Raw genomic sequence first — 22,670 nt, forward strand, 5'->3', positions numbered from 1 at the left:
TGAAGTGAGTGTCCCTAGAAACGTTGTTCCATTCGTTTACACTGACTTTTTGGGTTCTTTCAGATGATTGATTGCATTCATTAGGCATTCGAAAGCTGTGCACATTGGTCGTTGGTTTTGACCTTTCCAAAGTTATAATTGAGAGATCTGAGGAGCTTTTCATTATCAAACATCTGTCCGTTTTATGATTGGTGTTTTTTATGTGTTTGAGATCCTGCAGGGATCAGATGTCTGTGTTTATTTTTTACATTTAATAAATGACATTTTAAAGTCTTTTTCACATCAATCTACTAGTCCCTTTGATGCGCTGTTTTTGATCGTTTTTTCTGCTGCATCCATTTTTTACCAAGTCCATAATGGGTTAACAGCCGCACATTGAGACCATCTACAGGACATTTATTTAAATAAACAAACATCCCACGAGATAGTCAAACGCTCTTAAAGAGACCATTCATTTGTGCGCCAACTTTATCTTGTTTTGTTTTAGGCTCCCAGAAAGTGTATATGTATATATATATATATATATATATATATATATATATATATATATATATATATATATATATATATATATATATATATATATATATATTATATCTGTTTGTCTGTTTTAATAGAGAACTGCATTTGTAAGCTGGGTAATGAATCCTGTTATACCTGCTTATAACCAGCAGCCTCCAAATCTTCACTATAAAAGATGTCTGTAGAATGAGGACACAGTGCAGCTCACCTCAGTCTAGATTTCCTTAGGACTACCTACCTGAAGAAGCGTTCATATAAAAACAGTTAAGTGTGGAAACCATTCACCTGAGCTGTTGCGTTAAGCTCTACAGCCACCACTGTGAATTTTCTTCTATATAGAATGAAGAATCCCCATGGTGTCCATTTTGGTTTGCGTGTTTTCTCCCCCCCCAATAATCACACACATGTCATCGGGGACAATCTCGAGGGACAGCTGCCACCATTTTGTTCTGGATTCCTCACATTCTGCTCCCAGGAATAAAAATGAAGGCAGCCTGCGGGGATTTCTGGAGTCATTGTCACCGTGCCTGTCTGGAGGAGGCAGCGATTGGATGTCGTGCGGCTCTTTGATCACCGCCTCCCACCTTTTTCTCCTTTTTTTTATTCACTTGACAGAACACCTCGGAGCTGTGATGAGGCTGTGCTGAGACTGTGCTTGGCACAACTGTCGTGTTTTTTCTTCTTCGCCTGTCTGTAGCTGCCTCTCAAGCCCAGAGCACCTTGTTTCCTTAGTGCCATTGTCTTGGTGCAGCATCCTTTCCATCTCTTGTACAGCTATCCCCCTCGGATTAATGCCAGCGCACGGGAACCAGTGTGCCAGTGTGGTTGTCTAATCCTGCCTGAGCAGTGTATAGCTGACAGCGACAAGGGTTAACCAGGCTGCATAATAGATTGTTGTGCATGGACATGGTGTGATGTAATTCAGCGGCTGCCTGTCTTCACAGGCTCTAGGAGGAGGGCTCATTCTAAGGGCACGCTTTGTTTCTGCAACATCTGGTTGGGGGAGTAGTGTCGGACAGATTTGCATAGTGGATTTCTGATTTCTTGGCTGGGTTATGTGTGCGCCTGGCGAGTCTGGGTGATGGAATGAACTGGCTTTTTCAATTGCTTTTTTTTTTTTTTTTCTGCTGCCTTCCTTCTGCTTGGCTCTGGATCATTGGTGGTGAGCTAAAAATATAGTGTGGCAGTACATGGAGGCAGTTTCTTGCTGGATTTCCCTCCACTTCCTCTGAAGAAATGTTATGGTCTCCCAAATTTTCCTTATCCAATATGCGTGTTCGGCTGACTGCGAGCGGGCTGCTCCGAAACCTGCGTCTGCCTACTGGCTACCGGAAAAGCAGCGTTATATTCCACTCAGGTTAGTGCTAGCTGCAGGACTGGCCCTGCTGTGTGTGTGCCACTAATAGCTGGGGACATCTTGTTTACAGCCTAAGCTGGTAGCTGAGACACTCATTTAGATGTGTGCCTATATACATAAGGGCTTATGGTATGTAGATGGGTATTCAGCGTGCAATCGCATCTTTTACAATGTTCATTTTATTTATACATTTTTTTATTTTATTTTTTATTTTTTCCTCATCCGTGTTTTTATTTCTCCATTTTTTTATTTATTTTTCATGCATATTTGTTTTTACGTTTTTGTTATGCATAGTGTTATCATTGTCGTTTTTATTTATTTTTTTCATTTTTGGTGGCTTGATCATTTATTTTTTCAGAGCATGCCCATTGGAACCTTTGACATGTAGTAAAATAGACCTGACATCACGTAGTCTGGGATTTTGTATGGTGGGATGGTCGATGCAAACACACATTTGATGCGCTCAGTAACCTGATGAGATTTGGTGCTGCAGAACTCGTGTGCTTGTAGAATTTTAGATTTTGCTGTCATTCAGTGGATTTGTCATGTAGCGATCGCTTTGTAATGACACAGGTTATTTTTAGCGTATGCCACAAGGAAATCTGCGAATCTAATTTGATACATAAAGGGGGAAGAACTGATTATGGATCATAGAAGAACCGTGATAATGGATCTCAGGTGCAGTTCTAACATTCGGGAACTGGTTATTGTTAATATCTTGTATGAGCGGCTCAGTGTGGCTGCTGGGTTTAATGGAGGACTTATTTGTCTCACCTCCATCCTCCGCCATGCAGCGTTTCACCCTTGCACATCTCCACGTTTTAATTGCTCCTCCAATTTTTAGATCTGGGCAGAATTGTCACAGATCTTTCTGCGTTTCCTAGGTGACTGCTAAATATCAGCTGGGAAGATGTATATGGGTATAAAAAGCACACAGCCTTTAATTACATTTTACCCCAGTGCTATTGGCTGCTACTTTGCATCTGCAGTACAATATCATGCTAAAGGTTGTAGCACTAGATGACAGTCGTATAAGGCAGTGAAAGAACAAGAATAGTTTGTGGTTGCTAGTCACAACAAATTGATTTTGGCTTAGTGAACAATGCGTTGTAATGGGTTGCTATGAGTTACTTAGTCTTTAAACCATATATGCATTCAGGCTAGCGTAGACTGACGATAGCGGTTCATTTGAGATCCGCTTTCTGACATAAAAGTTGTTATGACTTGTAATGTATACATGAACCCAATCACTACAAACTCAAGTCTTAATGTAAATTCAAAAATGTGAATTTTTTATTTTATTTGCAGCATTCATTAAATTGGACCTTTTTTAGTCATTTTTAATCTTTCCGTCAATTCTGCTTTTTTTTTTTTTTTTTTTTTTCTTGCTAGTAAATCCCTTATACAGCTCACTTCCTCTTTCTCGTCTGGTAATAAGCCTAGGCTTATGACATAACGCACAGCTAGCGCTTTCTCCAGCAAGGGAGGAGAGAAGTTATAAGAGGGCCAATGAGAGCTGCAGAGCTGGAGGTGTGTCTATGGAAATCCAGGAATTAAACAGACAGCAGCTTCAGCTGCCTACAGTTAAAATGGATGCAGCCAGACTCAGTGAAGGAAGATTACTGCAGCATATTTGGCAAGTACAGAATCGCAGTATATATAAAATAGGCAGTGTGGTTGAAGGGAAGCTTCAGAATGGCAAAGATGTTTTTATTACATATTATGCGAGCAGACTGCAGTTACTTTTTAAAATACCTGGCATCCTTCAGTGAATTTCTTCAGTTAGGATATTTCCTGTTATAGGGTGACAACACTCTATCCCCATCTTCCAACTATTCTCGTGTGTTGTCACCCTAACACTGTAGAGGCATGGTCCTCTGTTGTCATATGGAAACTCAATCTAATAAATGCAATGCAGCCATTGCTGAAGCACATGCAGTAGGCAAGAAGTGGCAGCAACGCGAAAAAGAAATACAATTTATTTTTCATTTTTTTAAAACTCATTTCATACACTGTTTTTTTGCAGACTAAGCTGTGGTTTACACCGGTGCGACTTGTCATTTCAAAGTCGTTTGACACGTTGCACCCCATTTGCAGCAATGTAATATTTGAATCTCCATTACTTTGGACAAGGTGCATCTGTGTAAATTAAGTCGCACAGATATTTGCAAGTTGCACATGAAATCACCCTGATTGGCAGCTTTGAAATCGCGCTGAAGTAGCGCAATTTTAAAACTGCACTGGCATGAACAAGGGCTAATCACATGAGGGCCAATTCACATCTTATGCATTGGGCTAGGATTGCCAGCTTTGCCCAATGCAGTCTTGGCACATAGGTAAGGCAATATGCCTTGCACCCCCCTCATTTCAATTCATACCAATACGCTGCTGTGGTGTGTGATAAAAACATGTTGGGCATGCTGTATTTTTGCATGGCATGTTGCAGCACCGCACACTGCAGGGCAACAGGATGAATGATATGTCATTTTGTGACATTTCAATAAACTTACAAAAAAAGGGTTAATAGTGCGATGGGCTTTACAAACATTTGTTATGTTTTTTGAAGAGTTACATGGAGCGTTTTTCCAGCAGAAACACTCGTAAACGCTCCTAATAGCGTTTTTTTTTTTTTTTTTCCTTTTTACAACAAAAATGCCAATAAAATGCTAATGCTCCTAAACGCTCCTACAAAAAGCTATTACCAGCGGGGTTTTTTTAGCTTAAAAAAACACTAGTGTGCATGGAGCTTTAAAGTGCCCACCAACAGTCACACTGGATTTTGTGCTGCTGGTATGAATCAGCCCTTAAGCTGAGCTCAGCTCCATGATACTTTCCTTCAATGGTCCGATATCCCTGGCCTGTATCTTATACACTTCTTCCTGCTACCTGGGCTGCAGCTGTTGCTGGTGCCGGGTGATGTCACTCCTGTGCATGCGCAGTAGTGCAGTCAATCCGGCGTGCACAGCTGCTGTAATGTAATATATAAACTGAACTGTGCTTGCGCAGCTCCATGTATATTCCAATGAAGACTGCGAGCAGGCAGATGGGTTTCTTTTGCTGTAGGAGACATTCCATGTCTGTCCTGCAATAAATGTCTGCCTGCTCAGTCTTAAAAAGTGGGACTTTATAGTGAATTTTTAAGCAAGGTGTCTGCCTTATATGATTTGATTGCAGTGTTTTACCATAACTATTAATAATCTTTGGTTTAGCATTAGAGCAAGCATCTGCAGGAACAGTCCTGATGCACATGCATATCTATGCTATAGTGTAGCTGAAGAAACTGTGTGTGTGTGTGTGTGTGTGTGTGTGTGTGTGTGTGTGTCTGCATGGATTGCTATGATATAAATGGAATGTGAATGGGGTTCTAGCAGCGAGGTGTGTTGGTGCCATTTTCCTGGGCTGCTGATGTTCTTCCAAGGAGGAGCCATTATGTGAAATGCTGGTCCTGCTGATGGCAGCCCACAGACTACAGACGACGTTCACACGGGGCTGATGATCACTCAAATAGAAGGTTATTAGGCGAGTCATAAGCTGCACCTCAATAATCAGCCATAATTGCTCGATCGACTCCTTCCCACCTAATTATACTGTTTATAGGGTAAAAAAGGTTTTCACATTGTACACCCAGACTGAAATGTTCAGATTGATGCAGATGATCTTTTAACATTGATAATTGGGATAATGTAGATGGTCAGGGCAGCAATCTCCGGTCCGAATACCAGTCACTGCTTAATGTAGCTTTAAGGTATTTGTGAAATTCCTCACTCTTTTGGCCGGTTGTATATCAGAGAACGTTCTGCTGAAACTCCTTTTTATCAAATGGCAATAGTATATAAACCCGAACCGGCATGACCTGTTGTACTGTTCCGATCATTCTGACAGTTGAGCTTAGAGTTGAAATACAATGAGATTGCGGCAAAATGGGGCCAGGCTGGAAATGACGAGGACTTGCTGTTTTCTGACTAAGCCGAGGTGGAGCTTGCTTCTTGATGTATGCTTGACCTTGTATTATACAGTCAATGCATTTAGGGTCAAAAGCCCAACGGGTCTGATCGTTCCTGAATGAGCCTTCTTTTTTTTTTTTTTTCTTAATGGTGCTTTAATTCTTGAATTAGCCATGCATTGGCAGGTCTTTGGGGACGAATGATAATGAGCTCTTTTAGTGATTACTCTAACTGTACATCATGGAACATGCACCATGCATTCTCAGGAATAGGCATGGTGCAGTTAAGGGACGGTTACCTTTGTGCAGAGAAATGTCTGGCCATTGTTCTAAGTAGAAAAAAAAGAAGAAAATTGTGATTACTCTGCAGTTGATCATACACAACCTTAGCATTCAAAGCTGGAAATCTGCTCCTAAATATCACAATGTGTATGCCCACTGTTAGGTGGGTAGCCAGCCACCAAACACAGTGGATGTTTTTCAATCTCTAAGGAGTCTTCAAAGTGGAGCTCCAGCCCCCCCACCAAAAATAAAAATGAAATTGGCAGTTACAAATACTGTAACTGCGGACTTTTAATAGGACACATGTCCAGAAATCCGCAATGTCGACACCCCAGCTGATTTTTAATTTGGCTCTCGGGTGCTGCCACCACCATTCCTTTGTAAGGGATTCCAGCAGTGAAGCCTTGTGGCTTCACAGCCGGTTTCCTACTGAGCATGCGCACTGCTCTTTGTGAATGTCCTTGAGGAGGGGTTCAACTAACGGGGGGGGAACTCCCACTGTGAAGTCACCTGGAAGCAGGGATGGGTACCTGTCGAAAACAGGGGGAGGAGGGTGTTTAGGAGGGAAGAAAGGGAAATGTGTAAGGCAAGAAATCTGTTTTGTATATACCTTGCCCTGCACGGGGGCCAAGTTTTTTCCCATTTTTTTCTTTGTATATGATATATAATGTTGAAATAAAGAATAAAAAAAAAAATTGTGTTAACACGCATTGAATTAGGGCAGGCTGTTCATTTAGGCTGGACTCGGTTACACAAATTTTTGTGTTTCTTCAAAGTCAGCAGCTACAAAAAGTGTAGCTGCTGACTCTTAATAAACACCCACTTACCTGTCCCACGGTCCAGCAATGCGGCCACCCAAACCCTCACTTTTCTTCCTCTCCTCTTCTTGGCACTGTCATTGCAATTGTGTGATTGCAGCTTCACAGCCAGGTGCTCATTGCGCATGCACAAGTTGCTCAGTACCTCCCTATAGGTCAGGCTATCTTCTGGGATTGCAAGGAGGGAGGGGGAGAGGAGAACTTCCGCTCGAGCAGAAGTGGGAGCAGGTACCTGTAAAAATTAGGTACCTGTCCCCTCAAAAAATAACATGCCAAATGTCGCATATTTGGGTGGGGGGGAGTGCGCTTAAACTGAAACTTCCCATTTTGGGTGGCGCTCCACTTTAAGGCAACCCATTGGTTTAAAAGAGCTGCCTAACATTTCAAAAGATGAATGCGATTTTGTTTTGTTTTTTGGATTTTTTTTTTTTGTAATGCAGTATACCACAATGCACAGGACAGCATAACCGTACAATGTATGGTGCAATGCACAGGTGTTAGCAAGGTGCATCTGGGTTCCATTAGGATTGAATTACACTGCGGTAGAGATGAACCAAAATTTTGGCCCTTGAAACATATCAGTCAAAAATGTAGTTATTGGCTTTTTCTCAATAAGAGAAAAAGGTGTCAATAAGGGCACCGAAAACGCATGTGCTGTTGGCACGGTTTTACCATGCCTATGAAAAGATAGGTCATGTGACTCAAAAATGTAACAGGGGTGTGTTATTGATGTGTTCTTGCTGCATTTTTAATGCAAACAGGGAGCTGTTTTTGGTATGTTTTTTATTTTAATTGACCAAAAGTGCAACAAGCAAGATTTTTAACACAACGGATGCGTAATGGACCAGTGTGAAGATGTACATAGATTTAAAGGAATACATTTTTCTTGCGATAAGTGCATCAGGTCTACGGGTGTCATCCATTCAATCACATTTTTTTTTTGCTAAGAAAAAACTGCTGAAAATGGATTCAAATGATGTCAGTTGACATCAGTTTGCACATCCATTTCCAGCCTCGCTCTCTTTACATCACTTCCGTTTTCACTTCACTTCCGTTTTCACTTCACTTCCGTTTTCACTTCACTTCCGTTTTCACTTCACTTCCGTTTTCACTTCACTTCCGTTTTCACTTCACTTCCGTTTTCACTTCACTTCCGTTTTCACTTCAGTTTTTTTGCATGATTTTTTTTTTTGTTTCAGAAACCAGAGGTGACCATTGTATCAATAGATGGATAAAAAACAGCCAGATGAAACAAGGGTATTAAAGGGGCCTTAGGATAGTTTCACACATGTCCGGCTAGATTTCGCACCTAAACCAGACCCATAATCACACAGGGTGCCGACTTCGAGGGGATTTCAGAGACAACTGTGTGGATTTCCACACAGATGTCAATGGAAGTCGCACCCCCAAATCAACAAGAGTAGTACAGAAACGACTTTTGGGAATTGTTGCGGCGCAGATTTGGCAATGCGATTTGACATGTCAGATTGTATCAGTGTGAACCAGGGCTATGGCTTCTTTCACACTAGCCGACTCCAGTTGCGTGGTTTTCAGTGATACTACTTTGAAGAGACTTTCACACTGTTTGGCATTGAAGTTGAATCCAGAACCATTTCTTCAGTAGGGTCAATTTGAACAGCTCTGCTAGAGAAGAGATGCATGGCATTTCACATGTCCTGCGACTTGGAGTCTTACAAGTCAAATCGCACAAGTGTGAAAGGAGCCTTAAAGGGGGCCATAGACGGAGCACATTTCTTTCCTGCAACCACTGGTTGTCACTGCCCCAGCTAGGAGAAGACAATGATTTTTAGCAGCTATAACAGCCACTTGCAATAATGGCCTGTAAAATCTGACAGGCTGGTTGTACTGTACCCAAGTTCATCGATCGCTCAACTTGGGTATATTCAGCTTGCCCATACATGGTTCAAATATTGGCCGATCCCTACTGAACCGGCTGGGATTCAAACCGTCTATGGCCGACTTAAGTGTTATGGGGAATTCTACTGTATTTTGTATGGAAAAGTTGTTTGTGTTTTCTTTCCCTTTTTCAAGTAAAAAAAAATGTCTGAAGCAAGTGGATGTGGTGATAAAACAAAGATTATTGTGAGGTTTGCAGTTATTAAATGATTTTAATCCAGAATTTCATTTTTTTTTTGTTGTTGTTGATAGTCATTTGATTTGAAAGGTGTCGTGAGATAAACGTGGATGACTGCTACAAAGCTGTAGTTTATCCATGGCTCTAGGTAGTATAGAAAAAGAACTGAAACGTTTTTACCCCTCAACCTCAATATTCTGTGTGCCTCTTGGAAGTCGTTGCCTGAACAAAAATCATGGAAGAAAGCATTGTGAATGTCTTTAGTCGCAAGAAACCATATGAACAATTGCCATGGTCCAATCAGGAGTTGAGCACCATGGCTAAATTAATACTCACTTTAAATTAAAACCAGTTAAGTTTTCTGTTTAAAAAAAAAAATTGTTTCTGTAATCTGCACAGGTGAGGTGATTTGTTTCTGGTCAATGATCCCACTATTGATCGCGAATCCTCCACAATATGACCGGTTGATGGGACTTGCAGCCAACAGGCATGAAAAGTATTCCAACATTCCTTTCACACAATGCCTGCAAATGCTTGATTTTGCTTTTGCTTTTGATTTTGTTTTTGGGATACTCTTCCTCTCACTGACACCAATGATGGGGCACTATTCTCTCCCACTGATACCACTGACTAGGTACGATTTCTCCCACTGACACCAATGATGGGGCACTATTCTCTCCCACTGATACCACTGACTAGGTACGATTTCTCCCACTGACACCAATGATGGGGCACTATTCTCTCCCACTGATACCACTGACTAGGTACGATATCTCCCACTGACACCAATGATGGGGCACTATTCTCTCCCACTGATACCACTGACTAGGTACGATTTCTCCCACTGACACCAATGATGGGGCACTATTCTCTCCCACTGATACCACTGACTAGGTACGATTTCTCCCACTGACACCAATGATGGGGCACTATTCTCTCCCACTGATACCACTGACTAGGTACGATATCTCCCACTGACACCAATGATGGGGCACTATTCTCTCCCACTGATACCACTGACTAGGTACGATTTCTCCCACTGACACCAGTGTCCAGCTTCCCTAAAGTCTAAAGGACAGCATATTGGCCCTGATCTAGTGCATCGCTTGCATTTTGTGTGCACATAGTGACAAATTTCGACATCCCTTGAAGACCAGACTAATAATCTATAATGGCATTGGCATACATATCAGATGAGTAAAGCAGCCCATAGATGATTCGACTATCTTTCCTTCCACCATGGGTGTAAAAGAAAATTGCTTGTTTCCCTTGTCAACATAGTCTTTGTTGATGGGAATGCCTTTCACAGCGATTTGCTGTTCTGCCGAGGGGCAAAGGCTCCCCCCACCCTATAGAATACAAGGATTACTGTTAGAGGCTATAGTCGCCAGCTGTAATAGATTTTGAAAATAAATGTGACTGATTGTACCCTTGGGTACAACCAGTCTGCCCATACATGGATCAAATCTTGGCCGGTCCCTTCTGAATCAGCTGAATTTCGATCCATGTATGGCCAGCTTTAGATACTTCTCAGCCACAATAGCAAAAACTTCAGCTTAATTCTGAATGCACCAGGCCTATGATTGATGGAAAAGGGACATGACGCTCAGACCCAAGATGATCAGAATCCCAAACCCGAGGTCAAAATATCTACAAATCCCCTGAAGACCCTCTGTATAGGGAATAGATGGTAGACACTAGTTAATCTAGCAATGGAGAATATCTTCAGCATAGGCTTTTATTGAATTTATAATAGAGGGAAAATAAATCTGTGTGTACAGTGGAGGGGGGGGGGGGGGGGAGTGAGTATTTGATCCCCTGCTGATTTTGTACATTTGCCCACTGACAAAAAAAAATGATCACTTTATAATTTTAATGGTAGGTTTATTACAACCGTGAGAGACAGAATAACAAAAAATCCAGAGACGCATTTCCAAAAAGCTATAAATTGGTTTGCATTTTAATGAGTGAAATGAGTATTTGACCCTTTTGCAAAACATGACTTGGTACTTGGTAGTAAAACCATTGTAGGAAATGGGAGGTCAGACGTTTCTTGTAGTTTGCACACATCTTAAGAGGGATTTTGTCCCACTCATATTTGCAGATCCTCTCCAACTGATTAAGGTTTTGAGGCTGCCGTTTGGTAACGCAAACCTTCAGCTCCCTCCACATATTTTCTATGGGATTAAGGTCTGAAAATTGGCTAGGCCACTCCAGGACCTTAATGTGCGTCTTCTTGAGACACTCCTGTGTTGCCTTGGACGTGTGTTTTGGGTCATTGTCATACTGCAATACCCATCCATGACCCATTTTCAATGCCCTCGCTGAGGGAAAGAGGTTCTCACCCAAGATTTGACGGTACATTGCACCATCCCTCATCCCTTTAGCTGCAATGACTTTGTCCTGTCCCTTTAGCAGAAACACACCCCCCAAGCATAATGTTTCCCCCTCCATATTTGATGGTGGGGATGGTGTTGTTGGGACCATATGCAGCATTCCTCCTCCGATTTCGGTGCTTCGCGGCATAGCGTGTTGCAGATTATTTTGTTGGCGACTATGGCCACAGCTGCCTTGAGATCATTGGCCAGATTCTTTAGTGTAGTTTGGGGCTAATTCCTCACAGTTCTCATGATCATTGAAATGTCACGAGGTGAGATCTTGCATGTAGCCCCAGACCGAGCGAGATTGACAGTTATTTTGTGTTTCTTCCATCTTCGAATAATCGCACCAACTGTTGTCTTGTAGCTCTTTCCAGCCTTGTGTAGATCTGCAATCTTGTGCATGACATCCTTGAAGAGCTCTTTGGTCATGGCCATGGTGGAGAGATTGGAATCTGATTTGCTTCTGTGGACAGGTGACTTTTTATACCGGTAACAAGCTGACATTAGGAACACTGCCTTTAAGAGTGCTCCTAATCTCAGCTCATTACCTGTATAGAAGACATCTGGGAGCCATTAATCTTGCTGATAAAGGATCAAATACTTATTTCACTCATTAAAATGCAAATCCATTTATAACTTTTTTGAAAAGTGTTTTTCGGGATATTTTTGTTCTGTCTCTCACTGTTAAAATAAACCTACCAATAAAATTATAGACCATTTCCTTATCAGTGGGCAAATGTACAAAATCAGCGGGGGATCAAATACTTTTTTCACTTACTATAAAGCTTTGTACACGGTACGCTTGTTTTTTTAGAAAATTGCAAGTTTTAATGTGTAACTTCTGTAAGCATCAAACATGAAAACCACAAGACAACACATGAACAACAGAGCAGAAGGCAGAACATATCTTACAATAGAATAGGTTGGTTTATTTAACTTCAGTTTAGGCAACTTCTTCATCACCATCCTCTTCAAATTCTCCCTCCTCTTCGGCTGTGGCATCTTGGTACTGCTGGTACTCAGACACCAGGTCATTCATGTTGCTCTCTGCCTCTGTGAACTCCATCTCATCCATGCCCTCCCCTGTGTACCAGTGCAAGAAGGCCTTCCTTCGGAACATGGCAGTGAACTGCTCAGAGATGCGCTTGAACAGCTCCTGAATGGCTGTGCTGTTACCAATGAAGGTGGCAGACATCTTCAGGCCTCGAGGTGGGATGTCACAGACTGCAGTCTTCACGTTGTTGGGGATCCATTCAACGAAGTAACTGCTGTTCTTGTTTTGGATATTGAGCATTTGCTCATCCACCTCCTTCATGGACATGCGGCCTCTGAACACGGCAGCTACGGTCAGATAACGACCATGACGTGGATCACAGGCGGCCATCATGTTTTTGGAGTCAAACATCTGCTGTGTCAGTTCGGGCACGCTCAAGGCGCGGTACTGTTGGCTGCCACGGCTTGTGAGTGGGGCAAAACCAGGCATGAAGAAGTGCAGACGGGGGAAGGGTACCATGTTGACAGCTAGTTTACGCAAATCTGCATTCAACTGGCCAGGGAACCGCAGGCAGGTGGTTACTCCGCTCATGGTGGCAGATACCAGATGATTCAGGTCACCGTAAGTGGGGGTGGTAAGTTTGAGGGTTCTAAAGCAGATATCATACAGGGCTTCATTGTCAATGCAGTAGGTTTCATCAGTGTTTTCTACAAGCTGGTGCACAGACAGTGTGGCATTGTATGGTTCTACTACAGTATCAGACACTTTGGGGGAGGGCACAACACTGAAGGTATTCATAATTCTGTCTGGGTACTCTTCCCTGATCTTACTAATTAGGAGGGTACCCATACCAGAGCCAGTGCCGCCACCCAGAGAGTGGGTGAGCTGGAAGCCCTGAAGACAGTCGCAGCTTTCCGCTTCCTTCCTTACAACATCCATTACTGAGTCAACCAGTTCCGCTCCCTCTGTGTAGTGACCTTTTGCCCAGTTGTTCCCAGCACCGCTCTGACCAAATACAAAGTTGTCTGGTCTGAAGATCTGTCCGAAGGGTCCGGAACGCACAGAGTCCATTGTGCCAGGCTCCAGGTCCACCAGAATTGCTCGCGGAACATATTTGCCACCTGAGGCCTCATTGTAGTAGACGCTTATTCGTTCCAGTTGGAGAGGGCTGTCACCCTGGTATGTGCCAGTTGGGTCGATGCCATGCTCATCACTGATAACTTCCCAGAACTTGGCCCCGATCTGGTTCCCGCATTGTCCGGCCTGCGGATGGACGATCTCCCTCATGATGACAGTCAATTATTTTTCTCACTGCAAACCGACGTATCAGGAAAATGCGCCACTAACTGACGGTACGCTTGTTAGTAGGGGATTTTCTGTTGACAGACTTGTCCTAAAATCTTACTGTTGGTACGCTATTTTTGACAATTGTCCAATTTTCCTTCAACAAATGTTGGATGACAGGCTAGTAAATTTTCAGGGGACAACATTTTGACATCAGCTTTTCGTATGGGGAGTACGCAAATCCGTCACACAAGTTGAAAGTACAAAAATGCATGCTCGGGATCAATGCTCACCAAACGGCTGAAATTCCTCGTAGTACTTCACCATGTTCGTGTTTGTTGCACAACAATTGTGTACCGTTTGTATGCAAGACAAGATCCTGGCACACTCCCTTTTGACAGAAATGACCAACAATCGTACATACACACGTACAGGGCTTATGTGTGTGTATGTATGTTTGCATATATATTCTCAAAATCCTATATTTGGGGGAGGTGGGTAAAATTAAACAAATTAACTTTTGTCATTTTATTTTTAAGGTCCGCATTAGAGTACCTGAATTGTAGAGACATTGTAGAATTGTAGAGACTTTAGCCAAGGACTTTACCTAGGGCTAATTTGGGGGGTAGGGCTTATATTGCAGCCATCGCCGACAATCTGACTAGGTCTTATTTTCAGGGAAACAGGGTAGGCACCCGCATACCAGAAAATGAGTGCTCTGTTTTTTTTTTTTTTTTAGAAATTAAGGACAAACCATCACTTTTAAGTGCACTACTTAGGAATGATAAACTTTTCCAGATGTTTGCGATAACCTAGTAAATCGTTACTTTTGGATTTCAGGCCCACTTTAAGACATTTTAGTGCAGTCTGAGCTTAGTAAGAACCTAGTCATTTTAGGGCCTTTTAACTTTGTGAGGGATCATTTTATATTGATACATTTCCCCAAATTGATTCATTCTGTTGTAATGTGGAGGTTTTCCTGAAGCAGACCCTTTTATTAAACAGGGTTTGTTTTTTTGGCACGTGTGCGGGAACAGAGCCTCATGGGGATGTGACTCAAATTTAGACTCGGAATACACATAGCTGTAGCATGATTTAAACAATAAGTCAGGAAGGTCTGTGTGGTCATATACAGACAGGAAGCTTGTATTTATAATAGAGGGGAATAAATAGATGTCAGAAAACAATAGAACAATTTCTTTATGCTGTCCTTGTTAACATGTAATGGTTAGCATGACTTTGTCTCCTTTAATGTTTAGGCCGGTGTTGTAGAACAGTTTCAAAGAATGCAATCACTTTTACTTTTTATTATTCTGCTCTTGCTAAGTAAAAGCATATTAACCACTTGCTTACTGGGCACTTAAACCCCCCTCCTGCCCAGACTAATTTTCAGTTTTCAGCGCTGATGCACTTTGAATGACAATTGCGCAGCCATACAATACTGTACCCAAATTAAATTTTTATCATTTTTTTTCTTCCACAAATAGAGCTTTCTTTTGGTGGTATTTAATTACAGCTGGGAGTTTTATTTTTTGCTAAACAAAAAAAGATGCAAAATAAAAAATCATGTTTCATAGTGTTATAAAATTTTGCAAATAGGTCATTTTTCTCCTTCATTGAAATGCGCTGATGGGCTGCACTGATGGGCTGCACTGATGGGCTGCACTGATGGGCACAGATAAGATGGCATGGATGGGTGGCACTAAGGGGCACTGATAAGTACCACTGATAAGATGGGACTGATGGGCACGGATATGTTGCACTGGGGTGCAGCACTGTTGTTGATGCAGATTGTAGGCACTGATGGGTGGCACTGTGGGCACTGATAAGCTGGCCGTGATCGGGACTGATGTCCCGGTCACGGCCGCCGGTGATCGGCTTTTTTTTTTTCTCCTCGCGCTGTCAGCGCGAGGAGGAAAAATAGCCGATTACTGGCTCTGTTGTGTCACATGATCAGCTGTCATTGGCTGACAGCTGATCACGTGGTAAGGGGTCGACCCCTTGCTCCGATCTGTGATCAGGCAAGTCTCATAGACTCGCTGATCAGAGAGCGCCGCGCGTGCCCCTCAGGGGGTGCGCAGGCCGCTCGTGCACGGGACGACGTCAATAGACGTAGTCCCGGCAAAGCAGGTCCGCGCTGTAGCCGTCATTCAGCTATAGCGCGGATCTCTAGTGGTTAAACCGTCCATTGTTAGAACAGAAATTGCCAGATTTTTTTTATTATTTATTTATTTTTGTAGCAGTTTACAAGCGAGCAAAGCTTTGTCACCAATTTAGGCTGACTAAGGTCCCTTTCACACTTGTGCGACTTTTCCTGCGACTTTAAACATCAGAGTGACAAGTCTTACCCCATGATTTCTAATGATAACCATTCATATCTGTGCGACTTCAAAGTACTCCTTGTACTACTTTTGTCCATCATTGGTGCACCTTGCGGTCCATAGAACTCATGTTTACATAGGCATCCCCTAAAATCACATCATAGTCATGGCTGTGAAATTGCTTGACTTTCAAGTTGTCAGTGTGATGACGTGGAGTTGGACACTAGTAGGAAAAACAAATCAGTTTCTGTACAAGGATCTGGCAGTAATGATGTCGACACAGTAAAGGGCCGACCGTGCTTGGGGGGGGTGTGTGTATCACATAGGCCAGTTTAAAAGAACCGACATTTGGCAAGTGTGTACGGCAGCTGGTCCGACAGGAGCAGGCCATTTGGCTGGCTTCTGTCGAGGGGGCATGACCGAAAAAGGTCTTCTGAGTGTCTTAGAACGATGACCAGTCTACTCAGGGGAGGGGTTGCAAGGGGCAGCCCCTCTGTCAGAACACAATAGCTCAGCGGGCGAGATCGCTGTACTAACATCGGATAGTTAGTTTAGCGGCTCCTCCTGCGCTCTTCATTTTTGGGGTTTTTTCTTTACTTTCAGCCCATTGTGTTGAGAAAAAAAAACTGTTGTGTAGCAGGCTTTAGTTTGCATTTCTGCCAAGACCAATCATGTATTTCGATTTGAAATGACCATGTGCTGATCAAATCACCCGTGTTTTTTTTAATCGGATTATGAATGATACATTAATGATACATTGGTTGGATCATTTTATCCAACAACTGTATTGTGTGTATTATGAGCTATGGAGGAAGCAAACATTTTTGGAAAGGAAGTCTCTGCACTGAAAAGGGCCGATTGTTTTTCCTGAAATGATAGTTTAGGGTGGCTGCTATAGATACAGCAGTGAATTTAAGTGAGTCTAGCTTGTCATGACTGTGGAATCCTCAGTATTATGTATTTACATTGGGCTTCATTTAGACATAACAATTTACAATAAGAAATTCTTCCTTGCAAGAGGGAAATAATGGGAAAATACAAAGTGATTATTAATGGGGTTATCAAAGACAAGTTTAGTTTAGCTGTAATGTATCTAGCACTACACCCTGGTGGTACTGTATAGGTGAATATTGCCTCTGAACTAATACAGCTTCCTGTGCGATGGAATCATCCAGTGCTGCGGAAGAACCTCTATTGTGAGAGTCACAGCTATCCTGACTGGTACCCCTTAACCAACTCCGGTTTTAGCAGCACTGCGCTATTTTAACTAGTAATTGCGCGGTCATGCAACGCTGTAGCCAAACGAAATTGATATCTTTTTTTCACTCAAATATAGCTTTCTTTTAGTGGTATTTGATCACCACTGGGCTTATTTTTATTATATAAATGAAAAAAGATTGAACATTTTGAGAAAAAATATATATATTTTTTTAATTTCTGCTATAGAACAGATCAAAAAATAAATGTCATCATAAATTTTGGCCAGAATGTATTCTGCTACATGTCTTTGAAAAAAAAATCGCAATAAGTGTACATTGGTTTGTGTGATAACCATACATAATAATTATAATGACAAATCATAAGTACAATGTGAAAAAAATCCAAGTTGAAAATAAAGTGCAGAGTGATATTGACGATATACCCCATGGTAACAAATGCAGGTGCTTTGAAAGAAGATGGCACAAAGTCCTCCACCTAATAGTATCCAGAAAGGCTTACTGGATAGCCATGACCTTTTTATAATGGGAAGGTAAGATGGTGCACAGACAGTGTGGCATTGTATGGTTCTACTACAGTATCAGACACTTTGGGGGAGGGCACAACACTGAAGGTATTCATAATTCTGTCTGGGTACTCTTCCCTGATCTTACTAATTAGGAGGGTACCCATACCAGAGCCAGTGCCGCCACCCAGAGAGTGGGTGAGCTGGAAGCCCTGAAGACAGTCCCTGAAGACCTGAAGACAGTATATTGCCACACGCTGCTCACCACACGTGATATCTGCTAGTTTCTCTTGCTCCAGTCCCCAAGCTCTGCTGATCCTCTGCTCAGTTCTCTCTCCGGTCCCTGCTTGCTTTCTGCTATAGCGTTCCCATGTTGCACACCATGTGTGCTGTCTGCTAGTTGCTCGCTCCAGTCTAGACCCCCGCTTACCTTCTTGTTGCATTAAACTGCACACCAATGAATTCCTCCTGAAAACTAGTCTTGTATTTCTGAAGTGGTCACAAGTAAGTTATGCAATGTTAGTTGTGGACATTGGCTGCAATCGCTCATCAGATGCCAATCGACTGCGGGTTTTTCAGCATCCAAAATGAAAAAGATGCATCTCTGCGCTGTGCTGGGCCGGCAGCAGATAAGTAATATACCAAACTTATAAATAATCTTAAGAAAAAGTGTGTAGCGCCAAAAGTAAATGAACAGCAATGAGACAAGAATACAGTGTTATAAATGGACTGCACCTTGAAATAAAGTCCAAAAAAATGCTAAAGTGGGAAAAAAATATAATATATAATAGTCCAATCTTGTGGATGGAAATTGACAATAAAAAAAACCATTGTAGTTCAGAATATTTAAGTGCACAGTCCCGTGATAGGATCAGCAATATGAACTTATTGGTGAAAACACAATAGTTCACTGCAAAGATTTGTGTTTTCACCAATGAGTTTAAGTTGCTGATCCTTTCCTGGTTCTATGCAAAAATTAATACTTAAAGCATGCTTGTTTGACGGAAGCTGGTTATGCGATCGACTTCTGTCTGAGAAGCAGCTGTACGCTTGGACTAAAAGTTGTCAGTTTCTACTAAGGGCTGATTGTTTTATATTTGGCTCATGTACGTGGCTTAAAGTGATTTTGGTGATTCCACTACTGAGCTACTGTAGGATCTGTGCTTTGTGATCATCTTATTGCCGCTTTATTATTTTACTTTTTTGATAAATTTTTAATTGAAGTATTTCAAGGTACAAATGGTAACATGGGGAGGCATGAAAATGTAATATTTGTATTTGTTGCCATATTTGTGACCATTGATAACATAAATACATATTTGTACACGACAAGAGTCTGCAGATGTGTAGATCAATGAGCTAGGAAGCATAGGTGGTCCATGGTCCTCTTCGAAGGATTCAGGTGGCTGGCAAGACACTGATCAAGATGTGCTGCTGGAGGGTTTAGTCTGCTTCAGAGAGGAATGCTAATCAGAAGTAAGAGAACCTCTGCAATAAAGAGGTGAAGGAAGGTATATGATTTGGGGGGGGGGGGGTAGAAAAGAATGACATAAGGAACTTGAGGGATGAGATGACAATATTCCTAAATTGAGTCCCCAAAGCTCAGTGCTTACAGGAATGAATAACCATGGGAATCAATGAATTGGCGTATTGTATCTAAGGATTTTGTTTACTCGGCAGACCCTTAGTTTTTGGAAGGGTATCTTAAAGTTCTAGTTTCCAGGCTGTGCAAAACAAAACGTTTTAAATTCCTAATTGGGGGAAATGTGCAGGTAGCCTATACTGGTAAATTGTCCTTTGCCATCTGTGCGCCTTTTTTGGGGGGGGCCCAGCTTCTATAGCTCAGATCCTCTCCAAGTCTGCCATTTCACATACACTATTGCCTTCTACATCTATAGGTGACTGCCTAATATCCCTATGCCTGTGTGTCTTAAAACACTGTGATTTATTAACGTAATACATGTTGACATAGAAATGTGTATGGGCTAACTGAATGTGATGGACTTGTGTTCACTTTAAATACCCAATCATGTGGGGGAAACCTTAACATGGGATTTTTGCTATTACAAGTTTTCAATGTAAACCGTTTCAACGTATTTGTGACATTTACTTTACTAAATGAGCGATCTCTATTCACTTGTCATTTTATGCAGGATAAGGCTCAGGTTTGTATGCAGCAGTGTGGTGCATGCCATAGTGACTGTGTCACATCGCACACCTATTGCAGCATCCTTATGCCAGCATGTTCCAAAGTTAGCTCAGAAACTGGATACTGATAGAAGGTGCCAGTGCCCCTGACACATTTAATCTGGGACCAGATCTAATTATGTACTTCAACCCAGGCATTCATTTACTGTAAACTCTGTTGTGAAAGGTTAGCCTAGCCACAGAAGGAATTGTGTTTTATGTCTTTTTATATGTTGGTTTCTTAAACAGAGAATTGTACAAGTCTGCATATCTACAGTACTAAGAAATGTGCTGCTCTGTAAGTGTATTAGCTGGTCAGTCGCAGTTTAAAAATACGTTGGCAGCATTTTTTTTCAATAGGTAAAACGAATCTAAAGGCAGCAGCTTTCTTTTTTAGATTTGGATAAAGTAGGGAATGTAATTAAAAGGTAAAGGTAAAAGGTAATTAAAACTTATTGTTTTTTGTTGTTCTTGTTGCATTGGGGTGGTTGCTGTCATTTCCTGTCCCATAGAATTAACAGGATGTAAGAGGGGGAATCCCCCTATTACACCTCTATCACTAGGGCATTAAAATGGCTACATAAACAAGCTGCGATCCATCTGTGAGCGGCTAATGCTATCTTGGATAGATATATCCAGGATAGATCACTACTGTCCTAGTAGTCAGAAGGTCTTCTAAATTTAACCTAAGCTTAGTGTGTAGTTTACCACTACAGCCATATTCAGCAGGCCTTTCTGTGTTTCTTTCTGAGGCTGTTTGGAAGTACAATTTACACTGGTATGCTTCCCAAATTGGTAAATGCAAAAAATAAAGATGGATAGCGGCATGCCTTGAAAAATAAATCTTCAGTTTCTTTATTTCAACGGTTGAACTGATGAAGCTGGAGTTTTACTCTTCAAGGTGTGCGGTTATTCATCTTTATTTTTTGCATTGATTACCAAGAGGACACAACCTGTTTTCTAGCAAGCTGTAAGGGCAGTATAGAGGTGGACCAACCTGAGAGGTGCTTTCTTTTGGCTACACATTGGGTAATGCAATCATAAGTAAAATAGATACTAGAGATGCAGGTTTTATACTCCTTAAAGGGAAATTATACCTTTGCACAAAAATCCATAAGGTTTATGTTGTGTACATTTTCAAATACATGTTGAAGCCCACACAGCCTAGTCAAGTCACCTCTGAAAAGTGTGGTCTCCAATTAGGGGACACATTTAGTAAGGCACAAACCGAGCAGGCTCATCTGGATTTGGCAAAAAAAGCCAAGTAAAAATCTACTTACCGACCAAATTAATCTAACATATGCGTTTAAAAAAAACAGGGTTTTAGTCTCACGCATTTGCAAATACATGTGTAAGCTACGGGCCCCAACAAGGCACCCTGTTACCTGTAGTTCCTATCTCTAACTTATAAGACTCCAATGTGAGTGCACATGCGTTCTGATGGGATAGATGAAGGGCAAATGGGCTGGAGGGAACGCACCCCTCAAAGGTACAGGGACACACTGAACACCCAGCAATAGCGCCATGTCTGCAAAGGTGTCATTGCATACACAAAGTGAGCCACTGCCCCCATCTATAACTGGCCTATACAGCAAGGAGCATTGGAAAAATCCAAGCTCTTACTGACCAGCTTGCAACCAACCAAATTAACTTAACAGTATGCGTTATAAACGGGTCACCTGGATTTTCCTCAAGCCCTGCTTCACACTAAACACAGGGAATTGCATGACAAGTCAAATATGATTTTCTACGATGGCTGCTCACATATATGCAGTCCGCACACAATGCATCTTTAAACAGGCTTTGGTGCGATGTGATTTATATCTCCATAGAGTCTAAAGAAAACGCATAGGTGTTCAAAGATTTCAGTTTCATAAAATTTACAAGGAGCGATTTCACTCAGATTTGTTCCGAAGATTACATTAATAAAGACTTGAGGCCCGTACACATGAGAAAATCTTATGAAAAATAGATTTCGAAGCCATCGTACGATAATCTGATCGTTAGTACACAGCTTTTGAGAGCCTATCACGACCGTTCATCTGATCAGATTGTGCATTTTAGTTTAATCAGTACAGTTGTCTTTCAAAAATACAATACACCACATTACATCACTTAAGAATTTTTATTTTGCCATACGAGAATTTTTGTTTTTTAGTAAACACTCTTCTTTTTCAATATGAGATTAGCATACAAAAAAAAAGTACGATCATTCGTCCGATAATCTCATTTTGTGTTCAAGTTATTGGTGGTATGCATGTCTGAATGTTTCCATAGGTATTCCATGTGCTTTTGGTCTCCCCTCTACCCTATAGGGCGCTTTTACAGTGATTCAGTGCGTTTTTCACTCATAGGTACAGTGCAGTGTAACCACGTTTTTTTTGTGAGTGTTACCTGCACTTTGTCATGTACTTTCTGACACTGAAACAGTGGTTTTTGTGTGCTTTTAGAAAGCGCCTTGAAATGGAGACATAATAGAAATCTGTGACAGAGTGCAGCTAACCCACACGGAATTCACGGTACACTGCACCCATGGTGTGGGGAAACTGCATTGCATCAGTCTGAAAGTCAAGTTTACTGTTTATTACCACTGACCTCTGAACTCTCCATTATTACTGCAGACCTCTGAACTCTTACCTACAACTGACCTCCAAGTAAGCTCTGTGTCACTTAATACAGAGGTCAGTACGAAGTGAGGCAGAATTCAGAGGTCACTACTAAATCTGGTAAAGGTCAATTGCAAATAACCGTCTTTCTCACCCA

General features: G+C 41.8%; 1 protein-coding gene and 1 pseudogene across 13 annotated transcripts in view; one reads left to right on the forward strand and one right to left on the reverse strand.

Moving 5' to 3' along the window:
- The window catches only part of MTUS1 (microtubule associated scaffold protein 1), a 390,210-nt gene that overhangs the window by 258,976 nt on the left and 108,564 nt on the right, over window positions 1-22,670 (forward strand). The window contains exon 1 of one of the 13 annotated variants that reach the window (XM_077477394.1): window positions 1,126-1,879. The exons of 10 other annotated variants lie outside the window; for them this stretch is intronic. In XM_077477394.1, coding sequence (XP_077333520.1) covers window positions 1,759-1,879 — 121 coding nt within the window. In that variant the 5' untranslated portion in view covers window positions 1,126-1,758. Of the gene's footprint in view, window positions 1-1,125; window positions 1,880-22,670 lie in introns of those variants that run through there. 2 more of the 13 variants (XM_077477396.1, XM_077477395.1) reach the window with 2 other exon arrangements.
- On the reverse strand, window positions 12,307-13,737 carry LOC143975227 (tubulin beta-4B chain pseudogene; annotated as a pseudogene).

This window comes from Lithobates pipiens, unplaced genomic scaffold (assembly GCF_037356315.1).
Source record: "Lithobates pipiens isolate NorthernLeopardFrog02 unplaced genomic scaffold, aLitPip1_a1.2 Scaffold_13, whole genome shotgun sequence".
NCBI lineage: Eukaryota > Metazoa > Chordata > Amphibia > Anura > Ranidae > Lithobates > Lithobates pipiens.